We start from the raw sequence: 14403 nt of genomic DNA on the forward strand, positions 1-14403 counted from the left end.
AACAGAAGTATATGTTTCTCGCTATTTATGATTCGAATATGCTATTGTATGTATAATAAAAAAGATGCCTGATCTTTTTTGTTTTGGCCGCAGAATGCAGAAATAAGAAAAGATGGCTGAGAAATGCATTGATGAAAAACGCGAAAGAAAAAAACCCGTGAACTAACCAAGTCGCTCGCAAAACCCCCAGGTCAAGGCAACGACAAGAACAAACTCAACATCTTAGGATACGAAGGCGTTCCCAATCCAGTAACTGGATCCCATCCCTTCACTGCCGAAAAGCCCTGGGTACCACAACCAGGATTGGTGCCATTGACAATATCATTCAACACTTCAGGATGCTCGTAGAGTGTGGGGTTGACAAAGCCCAAAGGTCCTTTGCCGACTTTGATGCGCTCTTCGACGATTCTGTTGACAATCGAGGCAAAGATTGGCGCAGAGCCAGAGGTTCCGCCTTCGAGAATGAAGCGGCCGGCGTTGAAGACGGCAAAGTTGTCGCCGTTGGCTGCCACGTCAGGAATACCGCGGCCATTGCGGTTGTAGACGCCTCCGCCTGAGCTGTTGTACTGACCATTGGTGTAGTACTTGTAAGGAGGATTGTGCTCGTCAAAGTACGTCTTTACGGCGGAAGCTTGATAGTCGGGCACATCGAAAAGGTTGGAAAAGCCACCACCAGAGGAATAGCGAGATTCGGGGTCGTTGACTGCAGATTCGGGCTCGTAGACTGTGCGGCCCGGGTAGATTTTCGTGCCGCCGACGTTGGTGAGCCAGGGGCAAGAGTTGGGGTGAGTGGGTGAGAAGACGGTCGCGTTGGAACCCAAGCAGCCGTTTGCTGAGCCGTCGCCTCTGATACCGCCGACGCCCGTATCGCCAGAGGCGACAAAGACGGAAACACCCTGCAGACCGAGTTTGAGCCACTCGTTGCATTGACGCTGTTGGTAGTAAGCGGGCAAGTCTTGCTCTTGTTCGCCGTACGAGATGGAGATGACATTGGTAGGCTTGTAGACACCGCATTGGAGTTGGCCCTTGTAGCCATTGCTTGCTGGATCAGGGTACTTGGGATCGAGTACGGGATCGTTGCCGGTCTCGCCATAGGCAGAGTACGTGCAGTACGAGCCATCGAAAGCGTCGAAGAAAGTGTTGAACAGACCGGTAGCATTGGGGTCGTTGCCGAATGCGTAGTAGATGTCATCGGTCTGGTACAAAGTGGTGGTTTGAGGGTAGATGAGGGGATAAGCCAGCTGAAAGTCCAGGTCACTCTCGCCACCAGCAAGCTGCAAGCTCACAGGTGCCTTTGCGCCATCGATAAAGTTGGGAATGGGATGCGTGCCGTTGGGAATGGAGGGTGTGAAGTTTCCGAAGAACAGGTTCAGATCCTGCTGGGCGTAGTAATCTCCTTCCTCAAAGATGCCGAGCGAGTTGTTGGGGCTGACTTTGGCATGAGGGTCGTTGGGAGCGATCTGATACAGTGCCTGAATACATGCTGGCGTCACAACCTGGTCGCAAGTGCTGAGAGAAGAGATGTTACTAGGCTTGAACGGCGCCTGCTTGCGGGCAGGAGGCAATCTGAGTGCTCGCTTTGCTTTCTTAGATCCGCGTTTGCGGAGGTTGGCACCCTTGACACCAGGTGAGATGAAGTCAATGTGCTTTTGGATATGCTTAGGGACATGATATTCGTCACAGGCTGCAACATAGTTTCCAGTCGCACTGTGCTCGAACTCGTGGTATTGGGTGTGGAGTAGATTCTCGACTTCTTTGGTGGTGGCATCGAAGGCGAACCAAGCCTTGTTGTCCGAATGAGTGATTCTACGATCAGAGATGCCGTTCTTCACGAGCCAGTCGCGAACAGCAGTCAATGTCTCGTTGGAAGGCGCAAATTTGGCGATGACCTCGTCGGACGTCCAGTGCTTTCCGAAATTAGGAGACTCGGGGTGCGAACTGGATGTGTTAGTCTCGTGCTCATGACTATTCGACGAACGTCTCAATTGAAGACCACTTGGACTTTCCAGTGATGATGACCATTGAGAGAAAACTTACACATCCATAAGATACTCAGCACCACTGTTCAAGTTCTGTTGCTTCAAGCCAACACGAACAGGCAAGACAGCATTCTGCCCCAGTCTATCTCTCTTCACCCACTTGGAAGTGGTAAAGCGATGAGCAACATCACGCTTCTCGTGAAGTACATGGGTCTCGGGAACAGGCTTAGCAGCTGCCAAAGCAAGCAAAGTAGCCAAGAAGGCCGAGGACGAGACACGCATAACGAACGGATGTCACGACAAGCAACGAGTGTGGTGTATGTGAAGCAAAAGACAGTGGGAGTCAAGCATTTTTAAGCAACAAGGCCATAAAACGAGATCGACATTGTTACGGGGGCGGCGGAAAGAATAGGCGTCTGTGAGTGATCGTCGTTTGTGCCTGCAGCACCCACGCGCGGCAGCCATCGTTGGCGGCACTATGTTTGGTGTTGACGAGCAAGTGATACCCGTGCTCAAGGACGGCGAGTCACTTGCCTCAGAAGACAGGTGTGTACGAATAAATACCTATCATACTTGATATCCTACCTATCGCAGTTCTAGATGTGTCGCGGGTAGTCGGATGCTCACCAGAGAGGAAGTTTTCTGGTCTGACGTTTGTGCCTTCCAAATCGGGCTTGGCGTGATCGTATCCCCAGCCAAGCCCAACCTTGCCTGCCACGAAGCATCTCGTGCTGTTGAGTTTGTCGTGCATGCGACCATGTTTCAAAAAACAAACTTTGGTCCCACGAGAAATTGGAGGTTGCACTCGATAAGCAAGAGACGAATGATGAAATCGTATGTCAATATTGTGATTGAAAATATCAGAGAGGGTATCTTTATGCTATCATGCCTCATTAATAACGCCAAAATCGCTGCCCAACTTGGATGTGCCAATCAAAAGTAGAATGTGCTCAAATCCGTCGCAATGCAGCCTTATCAAGATCTCCTTTACATCTTCAACGGACCGGCGGCGAGAATGTTTGCGGCAAATCTGGCATCGTACTGTCAAGGTCGGTCAAACTGCTGTACTGCTTCTGAGCATGTTGGAAACTCGACATAGGTCCCGTACTCTGTGGTGCACTACCGGGTGTCATGGAAAGCTTCTCCGACGCGGGTGTTGCATTTTGCTGCGCATGATTGAATGCAAGACTGGGGTCAGGTATTGTGGACGAGCCATCGGGTACACCAAAAGAGACCAAGGCAAAGGAGTTATTCAAACCAGCGAAAGATAGGCGAGGTTGTGTCAATTGGGGCTGTGTTGCCGAAGGTCCGTCAATGTCAAAATCGGTCTCATCATCGTCGTCATTCGCACCATCCACCTGAGGGTTTGGTTGTGACAGGGAAAGCCGTGTGGAGCGACGTTGTCCGACTCTTCTCTCAGGGAGTGACTTCGGCAAAGATGACCGCGGACGCTTTGACTGAGACGAGCCCGCCGGCTTTGGTAGAGATGAGCGAGGTTTGACTCTAGATGAACGACCAGATTCGCGGCCGTTGTTGTTCGCGCTTCGAGAAGAAGATGTCGGCGTAGCTTGAGACAAAAGTGTGTCAACGTCTATACCTGTTCTTTTGCTGACAAAATCTAGCATCTCGGAAAGGCTGACAGATTCGGTTTGCAGGGCAGGCAAGGAATGACGAACGGAGTCTCTAGTTGACGCTGGAGGCCTCTGTGAAAGAATGATGTCTGGAGAGTCACTAAGGGAGGCACTCGTCCGGCCCTGGTCCTCTGTTGGACTGAGCACACTTTGGTCGGGCGACAGGTGTTGGCCGTTGGTAGGTTCGTCATTCTGTTCGAGATCGACTCCATCATGATTGATCTCGCGTGCATCTCCATTTTCGGAAAAGTCTAGGATGCTCGCGACGGTATCGTCCGCATCCTCAAGAATGACAGAGGGAACGAAACTCGCCCTTTTGGTTGCCCTTGGTTTTTGACCACTCAGCTTGATTGGAGAGTAGAAGCCGTCGAACAAGGCTTGCGTGTTAGGCAATGGAGCCTGTGTGTCAGTCGTAAACTCGGCATTGAACTGATGGAACGGTGTAATGGCGTGTACCGGACTCGGGGGGGAACTCGTGGCATGCCTTGCTGGCGTCTCGACAGGCAACTCGAACCTCTCTTCTGGTGGCTGCACCGGTGAGGAGGCATCAAACAAAGCGCGATGGGCGTCTTGCATGGCTGCTTGAGTACTGATGTATGGCAGCTCATCCATGATGTTCTCTTCTGCTGCCAGATCATCTATGACCGTGTCTTCCATAGCATCGTCAACTGGATCACCGGTGGGTTCCAACGATGCCTTGGCTGCTGATCCATGCATCATTTCACGTTCTTGGTCCGGACGCGATGCCGCAGCGCCGTCTACGGTATCTTCTTGAATCAGATCCCTCGAAGCAAATTCTGGTTTCCCTGTCCCGTTAATCAGTGCATTGCTGGTGTTTTGAGGGGGAATCTCCGTGTCCAGATTCCAAGTGACAGTTGCGGTAGGTGGTTGCTGGTCACCTTGGTTAACGTCAATGATTTTGTTCTCTATGGGGGGCGCAGGTAGAGATGTATCAAAGTGATTGACGATGTCAAAATTCATGCCCAAAGACTCCTGGCCGAAAGACATGTTGATCGCAGGCACGAGATCGCGCGAAGGGCGTTCCGGCGAGCACTCGGGCTGAACAGCGGTAGACGGTGCATTCGATGACTCTGCATCCGAGATATCCGGAGCTGATCCAAAAAGCACATGATGGCGTTTTTGTGGCGAGACTGGTGTCTTGGACTGCCTGGCTGTTGTACTAGGTTGGATAACCACATCCTCCGGCTCGACAGGCGCAAGATCTGGTTCGGTACTCTTCTGTCTGCTTGATGCAGAGGGGTTTTTGCCCTGAACAGCGTTCTTTCTGTATATGAATGGCGAAGTATCGGGGGCAGCAGCTGCTTGATAGACTCGTTTGATGGGTCGTTTGTTCTTTTCCACACTCGGAAGCTTGTTAGCCGATGGAGGAGCTTTCTCTACTCGGTTCAGAGAGGAAGCGGGCCTCTGTCTCAAAACGGCGGCCTTGGTGGGGGAAGCGTCATATCTGGAGGGCGATGGACTAGGAGAAATAAAGTCTGTATCGGGTATGCGGACTCTCGGCGAGGGAAAAGAACGAGCTGGCGCAGTAGAAGTTGGAAGTTGGTTGGACGTAGGACGGGCCTGGGCAAGAACCTGGTTGATAGAGACGAATTTGGGCAATGGCGGCAGGTCGGTATCTGGAGCCGAGACAGCGGAGGATGGAAGGTTGGATTGCAAAGATTTGTTCTTAGCCGTACGCGAGGACGGATGAGAGGGTCGCGGGCGGCTGGCGGGCTTGTCTAGTACAACAGCAGAAGAATGGCGGGGCCGAGATGGGGTGCGAGCAGGATCGGGAGAGATTGACTCTGGGGGCGGTTTGTGCTCTGGTCTACGACGAATGAACGAGTCGGCGGTAAGGGTAGGTGGAGGCGAGACAGGTGTGGCATCGGGGCTCGAGAGAGGGTCGTGACAGATAGATAGGTCTTTGTCGGCAGGAAAAGGACCCTTTAGGGTAGCAGAGGGTATGTAGATGGGCTGGCCACTGAGGTAAGCATGGGCAATGGATTCAATGCGGCGGCGTTTGGCAGAGTGCAGGTCGTCGTCCAGATGATGCGAATCGGCGACCAGGACCTGATCAGGGTGGTCGGGATGGACAAGGCAGGAATGCAGAGAGGGCTTCTGGTAGGCAGGCAGACGGAGGACGTGCGAGTCGGAGCAAGGCCATAGCCAGCGGCGCGGAGCCATGAGCGAGATGGCGTCTACAGCAACGTCGATGGCGGCGGTTGACGAGGTAGTTGGCACATGGCACAATGTCTAGCAGGTTGCGGCGTGTTGGTGCTTGGAGCACTGACAGATGACAAGTTGGCGCAAGCTCTGTGCTTTGACTGCAAGAGGAAATGCTCAAGCCATACAAAGCGATCGACAAAGGTTTGTGGTGGATGACCTATTCTCGCGTGCAAATCTCGAGATTTAATAAACAATGCATCCGAGCGCTGGAAGGCCAAGAGAAGTCATGACTTCTTGATGAGAACGTGTACAGAGTAGCACCATCGTAGTTATGTGAGATCTGATATCAACCCTAGACGTCCACAAGTAGAAACCTGTTCTATGTCATATAGCTCCAAGGTAGTATGGATCAGGATCTTGAGAAGCTATATCGAGTACATGGAGTTTTGCACGCGGGAAGAGGACGGACCAAATGGCGACAGGCTGGTTGCCAGGGGAATGGTGTTGTGCGCAACAAAGCTCCACCGTGCTTTGGTTCATCGCAAACCAACTTTTCGGGACCACGTTAAAGCTCGCTCTATCTCGATCGCAATCTGCTCCATCATATTGTATATCCTCGCTGTCATCCGTAATGACGACTTAGTCCAGAGCCTTCTTTCTATCATGCTGCTCCATTGACTTGTTTTCACGCCCGCATTCTTCGGCCATTGCCTTTTCAACTTCACTTCCCACACAGCCCTAACATGTCGTCTCAGGTCGCGCCATGGCTCGAGGACCTAGACGAAGACTGGTTCGAGCCGCCGTCACTGTCAAATCACTCCACAGACCACCAATCTGCCACCCAACCCGTCCTGAACCAAACTTCGTCCACAAGTCGCATCCCGCGCAGGAGCAGCGGCCAATTCTCAATCATAAACAGCAGCTCTGTCAAACAACGAAATCCTCTCAAGGCGCTGCCAGACTCTCAGACCAATGCCCAACGCCAATCCTCGACCTCCTCGGTAGTCCACCACGACTCGGTCAAGCGCTCTCCGGCAAAGCACCAGACTCTCGAGTGGAAGAAGCGCCTGGTTCGTGGTGAAGTTGGCTACGGCGACCAGACCGACCTGTTTGGCCCCTCGGGTCTCGAGAACATCTTCTCGCCAGCTCGTCCCACTTCTTCCAACAACCGTCCCACCTCGTCCAACAGTCCGTCGAGGCTTCTGCAGAACACCATCATGCCTCCCTCCAGTCCCCCACCATGGCCATCGCAAATTGAATCATCCCAGATAGACTCGCCCGACGCCCAAGGCACACGCCAACGACAAGTCAACAACTCAAACTACACGGATCCGCAAGATGACAGCCTCATGCGCTCGCCCAACTCTCCCAGTCAACTGCACCTCAACCGCTCCGCTTCCAAGCACCAAGGCAACCGCACTATCAGCGCTAACACCGATCTGTCAGGCGAGGGCTTTAGTCCTGTCTTCTTGTCCAAGCACACGAGCTCCACTGGCGCCGTCAGTTATGCTCCCTTGGACTCGCGCTCTGCACCCGTCAGTGCTGATGCTTCCATTAACGGCTTGGATTCTGAGCTGCCATCCACACCCGGCTTCCGCAAGAACAACAGCGACACAGCAGACAACATGCCCAGTGTTCCCGAGGTCTCTCTCCCGGATGACCTACCGACTGGTACACCTCCAATTCCGAGCTTCGTGACCTTGAACAGAGTCTCGCTCTCGAGCCCCACCAAAATTGAACCGTCTTCTGTATATGATCGCGACTCGTCCATCTCCCCAGGGAACTTCAGTCCTGTCAGAGCACCTGCAACTCCAAAGTTAGGGGATGTTGAAGAGCCATCACTATTGAGCCCACCCAAAAGCAGACCTTCCCAGAGTCCCTTGAAGCTGTTCACAGGAAACTACGACACTTTCACCAACAACAAGTTGTTCAGGAGGATGAGTCAGCTCGAGGGCCTGGATCCCGACCACCCTTTGATCTTACCGGTCCACCCTTGTGACGATCCATTTGACAACACACATTCCACTAGTGGCAGAGTCATCAGCTCAGGAACAGCTAATGCCCAGAGGCGTCGACTTTCTCAACGTGCAGTCTCGAATCTCAGTAGTTTTGGTGAGGGCCATCTGGATGAACATGACTTCGATGCGGACATTTCTATTCCCACTGGCTTGGATCTCGATGCGACTTTCGAGTCTACTGAGGGCTCACCACTTCCGGAAGCTGTGCCGCCTGGCAGCACTCATCCCTTCCGTTTCCACGTTGATACCGCGCCGCTCATCGAATCGTCACCCGAAGTTAGACCCTTCAAGCTGAAGAGAAAGTTGTCCAAAAGAAGCAACACAATCAGGTCAAGACACTCCGATGACGAACAAGCACTGGAGCAATTCCCCGTCATCGATCCTTACAACAACGAGTTTGACATCAGGGATGGAAAGCGTCCTCAGAGTTCTCCCGCGAAAGCACCCACTGCAAAACGCCGACGTACATTGATCACAATGGACGGCAAGCTTCCAGAGCTGGGCGAAGGCTCTGAGATTCACATCAAGGTCGATGCGCCAATCACAAGTAATGAACAAGCTCCAGCAATGACCGGATCTGGTACCGTCAGTGTAGCAAGCAGAAGGGACGTCACCAGGCCTAGGAACCCTACCCCCAGCCAGAGACGTCGTGAGCAGATTCAGGCCGAAATTAGTGAAGCGACTTTTGAATATCTCTCGAACTCGCCACGCCTAGAGGCCATCAAAGAAGCCATTGAAGAGCTTTCAGAGCTGCCAGCAGAGTCTGTTGATGCTGAGAAGGCCAAGGCAGTCGCAGCTGACATCGCAGCCTTCGCCTTTAATCACTCGAGAGAGGAGCCTGAGAGTATACGCAAGCGTTCGTATACCACTCAAGATTTCCTTGACGAGGCTATGCATATAATGTCGATAATTCGGGCAAAGGGACGTCCCAACAGCGGTTTGGACGATGTCGAGGAGTCTAGCGGTGAGATGCAGTTCAATAACACGCATCTACATCCTGATGACCTTACAAGGCAAGTTGAGTCATTAAGCATCTCCAGGTCGGCTTCTCGTGAAGGCAATGAGTCCAACTGGAGACCACGAAGCCAAGTCAAGCATGATCCGATGGTTGCCAGTCGCTTGGAGCAGTTCCGTGAGCATGACAACCTCAATTTTGTGGACTCTTCCCTTCGATCGCTTGATATTGATGATACTTCCGCTATTGACTTCAATCACGAAGATGTGTCGACTCGGGATTTCGTTGATGCACCTGTCATCGAGCCCGGTTGGGGTCGCGGACATGCTCGAACGTATTCGAACAACTCGCAACAAGGAGCTCCAGCGAGCCCGACCAAGTCACAGCACGGTTCTCACCCATCTCTGGACTCTTCAAGTGGAGCACGTACGATGGGATCCACTTCTTCAAGAGACTGTGTAGCCAATTTGTCGCCCGAGAAGGTTGCTCACCTGATCCCTGAGCAGATCGCTGGAATGACCTACAACAAGGAAAAGCAGATCTGGGTGAAAGCCAAGCATCTCAGACCGCCGACATTTGACTATTATCATCAGCCAAGCAATGTCAGCAGCGAGGACGATCCGTTTGCATACATCCCTGATTTGACTGTCGACGAGATTAAGGAGATCCAACGCATCCAACAGATGCAAGCACGTCGTCAAGGTCTTGCAGAACGAGAACACTCTGAATACGACATATCTGGCCAGCACACAGAGCTTCCACAAGAAGTACCAGACCGACCACCTCCCCAGAGACAAGAGCCAACTGGCTCCAGACCTACAACCCGCGATAGCAATGCTCCGCACCCATTCACATCGAGCACTGCTCCATCGAAGTATTCCGGGTTTGCCTCGAGTCAACAGCAGCAGTTTGACACTCGCGCCACATCTTGGAGTAATGAGGAGCTGGCCAACATAGCCAGAGCCAAGCAGCAACAAACGCAAACTGGCGATGGTCTTCGCGACCTGACCACTTTCAACATTCCTCAGAACATCTCAGAGGAAACTGAAATAGTCCTCGATGATTCGATCACTGCTCATGATCAATCACAGCTATCCCATATCTCTCATGAGGAATCTTTACTGGACGAGCTTCTAAGTGAGGACGACGAACTGCTCAACGAGGATTCGATAACGGAAGAACTGCCTGCGCCTAAGCAGCGCGCCAGTGGCATTCCACTTCCATCTTGGCCTCTCCATGACCCTCAGCCTGCACGTCGTGGTGGTCTGAGGAATTCCTCCTTGAGAAGACAAACTTTCCAGCGAGGTTTCCCTTCTGGACAGGACCAAAGAGAGGTGTCGTTCGTTGCCACTTTCCCAGACAAGCGAACGATGAGTGTTTCCGTAGTAGCTCAGCCAGCGCCTACAATGGCTGCGCCTAACCAAGAGTATGGCCTTTCTTCTCCTGCTCGCATGGATGGCACGTTCTACCTCAGCGACCTACCCGATTTCACCGTTAACGATGTTGATGAGGAACGTCCGTCTGAGAAGGCACTGGCTAGACGAGTGGCTCAAGTAAACAACGGAGACAGATATGCTATGGCCGTCCAGAGTCTTGTAAAGACACTCACAGACGTGGAACCCGATGAGCCATACTGGGAAGACATCAAACAACTCAACCTTCGCGATAGAGGTCTTGACTCTGTCCACAATCTGGAAGACTTCTGTACACGTCTTGAAAATCTTGACCTCTCGAACAACAATGTTGCTCATCTCGAAGGCGCTCCGACATCTGTTCGCAGACTCAACCTTCGCTCAAACGCTTTGAGTAGTCTTACAGCTTGGAGCCACATGATGAACCTGCAGTATCTCGACATATCCAGTAACCAAGTTGACAACTTGGGCGGACTTTGCATGCTCGTTCATCTTCGGGAGTTGCGCGCAGATGACAATGAAATCACAAGTCTCGATGGCATTATGAACATGGACGGTTTGCTCAAGCTGTCTGTTCGTCGTAACCAATTTTCCAAGGTGGATTTTGAAGGATGTCAGTTGGCACGCCTCGAGGAATTGGATCTTGGCAGCAACAAGCTGACTCTTGTCTCGGGTATGCAGGCGCTACCATCGCTGAAGCGCTTGATCTTGGACGAGAACAAGCTTGAACACTTCTCAACCATCCAGGAAGATCCTGCTGGATCCAAACTACACTGCCTGTCCCTGCAGAAGAACAAGATGGTCGCTCTTGATGTCTCAACCTGCACCAACCTTCGCTACCTGAACGTTGATGAGAACAGATTATTGACTGTACAGGGTATCGAAAATTTGCATCACATTGATATGCTGTCTATGCGCAAGCAAGATCTCAAGCACGCTGAAGCTCAACAACTGACCATCTTCAACCAACGACTCTCCGCTCGCTCCTTGTTCCTGTCTTCGAACATCATCCCTACCATCGATCTGCCCAACTCTTATCACAGTGTTCAGAACCTGGAGATGGCTTCGTGTGGGCTGCAGGAGCTACCCAGCGATTTTGGTTTGAAGTTCCCCAACCTACGCACCTTGAACATGTCCTTCAACGCGATCACGGACATCAGACCACTGCTCAACATCACACGATTGGAGAAGCTGTATGTTTCGGGAAACCGCATCGCGCGTCTTCGCAAGACGGTGGCTACGCTGGCACGCATGCAGCACCTACGCAAAACAGATCTCAGAGACAACCCAATCACACATGGTTTCTATGCGCCCGTCTCCGTGGCCAAAAACGCCGTCAGCACTGTTTCAGATGATGAGGAGCCGCTGTCAGAAGCACAGTTGCAATTGCAGTTGGCTATGTCGCACCGTCTCCCCAATGCCGATCACGCGACTGATACCGAGCATCTCGCTCGCTTGGACGAGGATACCAAGCTACGACGACGCGTCTACGAAATCCTGCTCTGTAACGGCTGTAAGAGTCTATCCACTCTCGATGGTCTTTCATTCGCCAAGGACAGGGCGCTGATGAGGGATGGAATCTGGGAAAGATTGCTCAGACTGGGTGTCGTGAGGAAGTCAGGTGCAAGAGGTGAAGAGACGCAGGTGTCGATGAGTTAGGATCTCGTTGAGTGGCCAGATTGCGTCGACTTTTGTGAGATTTGACGATTTGTAACGAAATTATTTGCATTGGTTAGGATGCTGGATGGAGGAGTATAAGGTCTTTGGGCAGAATGGCGTTTTGTGTTTTCTTCCTCTTCTGCTTGCATTGTGTATCTTATTCCAGTAGAAGCTTTTCTTGTTAGGGAGATGTATCATGAATCGACAGAATTGTTCTTATTCCATGTCTCTTCTCGCCTGGATCACCCATGCGATGTCGGTGTTCTCGATTAAGCTCTAGTTACGGTGTGTGTGATTTTTGCACAATTGGTGCATGAGGATGTGCTAAAGCTTACTATGTTACCACTACACCTCGTGGATGCTTCCTTCCTTGTCTTTTTCTACATACATTAGCCATTGTCGATAAACAGTATTTTCTCTCTCTCGAGGTGTCTCCCTCGCAAATATTCACATCCCACAGTCACGTCGAACAAACATCAGAGTTCCAATCACAATACATTCAACTTTCTACTCTACTCATCACCATTACAACACATCATCACCACCAAAAAAAAAAAATGTCCAACACGACATCATCCAACCAACACACGGGCCCGACGTCTCAAAAAGACAAATTCATTGCCCTGACAGCTTTAGTTTCCACCCTCTCGCTCGCAACCCTAGACCTCAAAGCCAGTAGTCAAATGCTGCGCGAACCACCTTCAAAATTCATCTCTTCGCTACCTTACCAAACCTCCGTCTCTGTTCCAAAGTCTCCTGTGCTTATCGAAGGCATAGCGCACTCTTACGCCAGGGCATTCACAGCAGGAGCATTCTTCTATCTGGCGTACAAGGATTACCAAGGGATGCAGAAACCCCAAGATGGAGGAGGGAGGAAGCAAGAGTGGAGGTGCAAGGTTTGGGCTGGATGTGGTGCGGTGGGTGTATTGCTGCAGAGTTTGAGACCGCTGCCGGGTGGTGTTTCTGGAGTGCTGGGAGGTTTTGGGCAGGAAGGAGGTGTCAAGGGGCAAGCGAGGAGGATGGGCGTGTTGAGTATGGTCAAAGGCGTGGGGTTGATGGCTACGGTGCCGTTTTGTCTTGATGCTTGGAGGTCGATGTGAGGTATTTTGGAAATTGGTCAAGGCTCGCTCAGAGGAGACTGAAGGGTGGATCCCATGTCGAGTGAGCTCAATGGTTCAGATTGCTGGTGTGCATCATACATGGACCTGAATCGTTGCCATCGAGTTTCCCTTGAGGTCCGCGCAACCCACATGTCTCAAGTTCACAAGAGATCATGTTTACCATGTAAAGAATGACCTGGGAGTTCATCATCTTGTTTGATAATGTTTCAAAAACAAAAAAAAATGACGCAGAAAGTACGACCCTGACCATATATTCATGGGAATGTTCTTTTCCTCAATTTGTCTGTTCTGAAGAGCATCTGTCTGTAGAATTACTTGCCAGAACTAGCGAATGGAAGATATGAGCTTAGGTGATTGGTGATGTATGAATAGTGTTGGATTTTTGATACAAAATGTACAAAGGTTCTTTTCCGTACCAGCCCTTTAGCCAGATATAAAACGCCATCCCAATGAAAAGTAAGATATACAAAACTGACTGCAAACAGCCAAAAGCACAGCCAACAAGAAGCCATCTACCTCGAAGCCTTGGGGTTATGGTAAACCTTCTGCTTGAACACCTTTTCAAAGCCTTGCTCACCCTGAGCCTCCAACCTGTCAAACTTGGCGACCATGTCCTCGAGATCCTTGTCGCCGTCTGGACGGAAACGAGTGACCTTTGAAATGTTACCGGCGGTCATGTCGTTGATGGGCTTGCCTTCGCGGCGCAGGCGAGACACGGTGCGGGCGGTCATGGCGAATCGCATGTCCTTGGGTCCGTCGACGAGTTCGAGGATGGCGGAGGGTGCTTGGTCTTCTTTGATGGACTCGATGCGTAGGACGCGGGTGTAGCCACCGGGGCGGTTGAGGAAGCGTTCGCGCAGGGGACCGAAGAGTTTGGGGATGAGGGAGTGGGGTTCCTGTGGGGCGAGTTTTGTCAGAAGTTGGTCATGAAGATGAAGATGAAGATGGATCTGGGAGCAGAGAGAGAAAGAGAGAGAGGCGACGTACGTAGAAGATGGACAGAGCCTTTCTCTTGCTAGCATCGGTGTTCTTCTTGCCCAAAGTGATCAACTTCTCGGCCAGACGCTGGGCTTCCTGGGCCTTGGGCCATGTCGTGGATATCGTCTCGTTCTTGAAGAGGGATGTGACGAGGTTTCTGAGCAGAGCTTGACGGTGCGAGCTGCTGCGCGACAAATGTCTGTATTTCTGGAGTCCGCCTGCCATGTTTTTTTCCTTGGAGCGTCGTTCTGCTGCCGGTGTGGCGCTGTGGGCGAGTTGCGGACTGTGTCGTTCGAGTAGATGTAGGAATTGTCGAAGGAGAAGATTCCAGAGTCGGCAGTCGGTGTAAGGCAGTGCGCAGTGGTTGTTGCGCAAGATGGTTGTGGTATGGGAATCGGAGGGTGGATGCAAATGCGCCAAGAGCGAGTCGAAGCATGAAACTCGAATCGCGACTTCTCGATGAATCCTCCCCCGGTTTGGCCGC

General features: G+C 51.7%; 5 protein-coding genes across 5 annotated transcripts; 2 read left to right on the forward strand and 3 right to left on the reverse strand.

Moving 5' to 3' along the window:
• Positions 1 to 191: 191 nt before the first annotated feature.
• Positions 192 to 2261, reverse strand: M436DRAFT_54185 (subtilisin-like protein; the record flags this gene model as incomplete). The annotated part of the gene is made up of 2 exons (XM_013568853.1): positions 192 to 1938; positions 2038 to 2261. 2 exons carry the CDS (start codon positions 2259 to 2261, stop codon positions 192 to 194), a joined length of 1971 nt encoding a protein of 656 aa, XP_013424307.1.
• Positions 2262 to 2974: 713 nt separating this feature from the next.
• M436DRAFT_54344 (uncharacterized protein) lies at positions 2975 to 5794 on the reverse strand (the record flags this gene model as incomplete). The annotated part of the gene is made up of 1 exon (XM_013568882.1): positions 2975 to 5794. The coding sequence occupies one exon, from the start codon at positions 5792 to 5794 to the stop codon at positions 2975 to 2977; it is 2820 nt and encodes a 939-aa protein (XP_013424336.1).
• A 725-nt stretch (positions 5795 to 6519) lies between these two features.
• M436DRAFT_66687 (uncharacterized protein) lies at positions 6520 to 11820 on the forward strand (the record flags this gene model as incomplete). The annotated part of the gene is made up of 1 exon (XM_013568944.1): positions 6520 to 11820. One exon carries the CDS (start codon positions 6520 to 6522, stop codon positions 11818 to 11820), a length of 5301 nt encoding a protein of 1766 aa, XP_013424398.1.
• Positions 11821 to 12377: 557 nt separating this feature from the next.
• M436DRAFT_75605 (uncharacterized protein) lies at positions 12378 to 12920 on the forward strand (the record flags this gene model as incomplete). Its single annotated transcript, XM_013569032.1, has 1 exon — positions 12378 to 12920. One exon carries the CDS (start codon positions 12378 to 12380, stop codon positions 12918 to 12920), a length of 543 nt encoding a protein of 180 aa, XP_013424486.1.
• Positions 12921 to 13453: 533 nt separating this feature from the next.
• On the reverse strand, positions 13454 to 14144 carry M436DRAFT_54492 (ribosomal protein L17; the record flags this gene model as incomplete). The annotated part of the gene is made up of 2 exons (XM_013568902.1): positions 13454 to 13837; positions 13929 to 14144. The coding sequence occupies 2 exons, from the start codon at positions 14142 to 14144 to the stop codon at positions 13454 to 13456; spliced, it is 600 nt and encodes a 199-aa protein (XP_013424356.1).
• Between the last annotated feature and the right edge of the window lie 259 nt (positions 14145 to 14403).

Source organism: Aureobasidium namibiae (assembly GCF_000721765.1).
Source record: "Aureobasidium namibiae CBS 147.97 unplaced genomic scaffold scaffold_17, whole genome shotgun sequence".
NCBI lineage: Eukaryota > Fungi > Ascomycota > Dothideomycetes > Dothideales > Saccotheciaceae > Aureobasidium > Aureobasidium namibiae.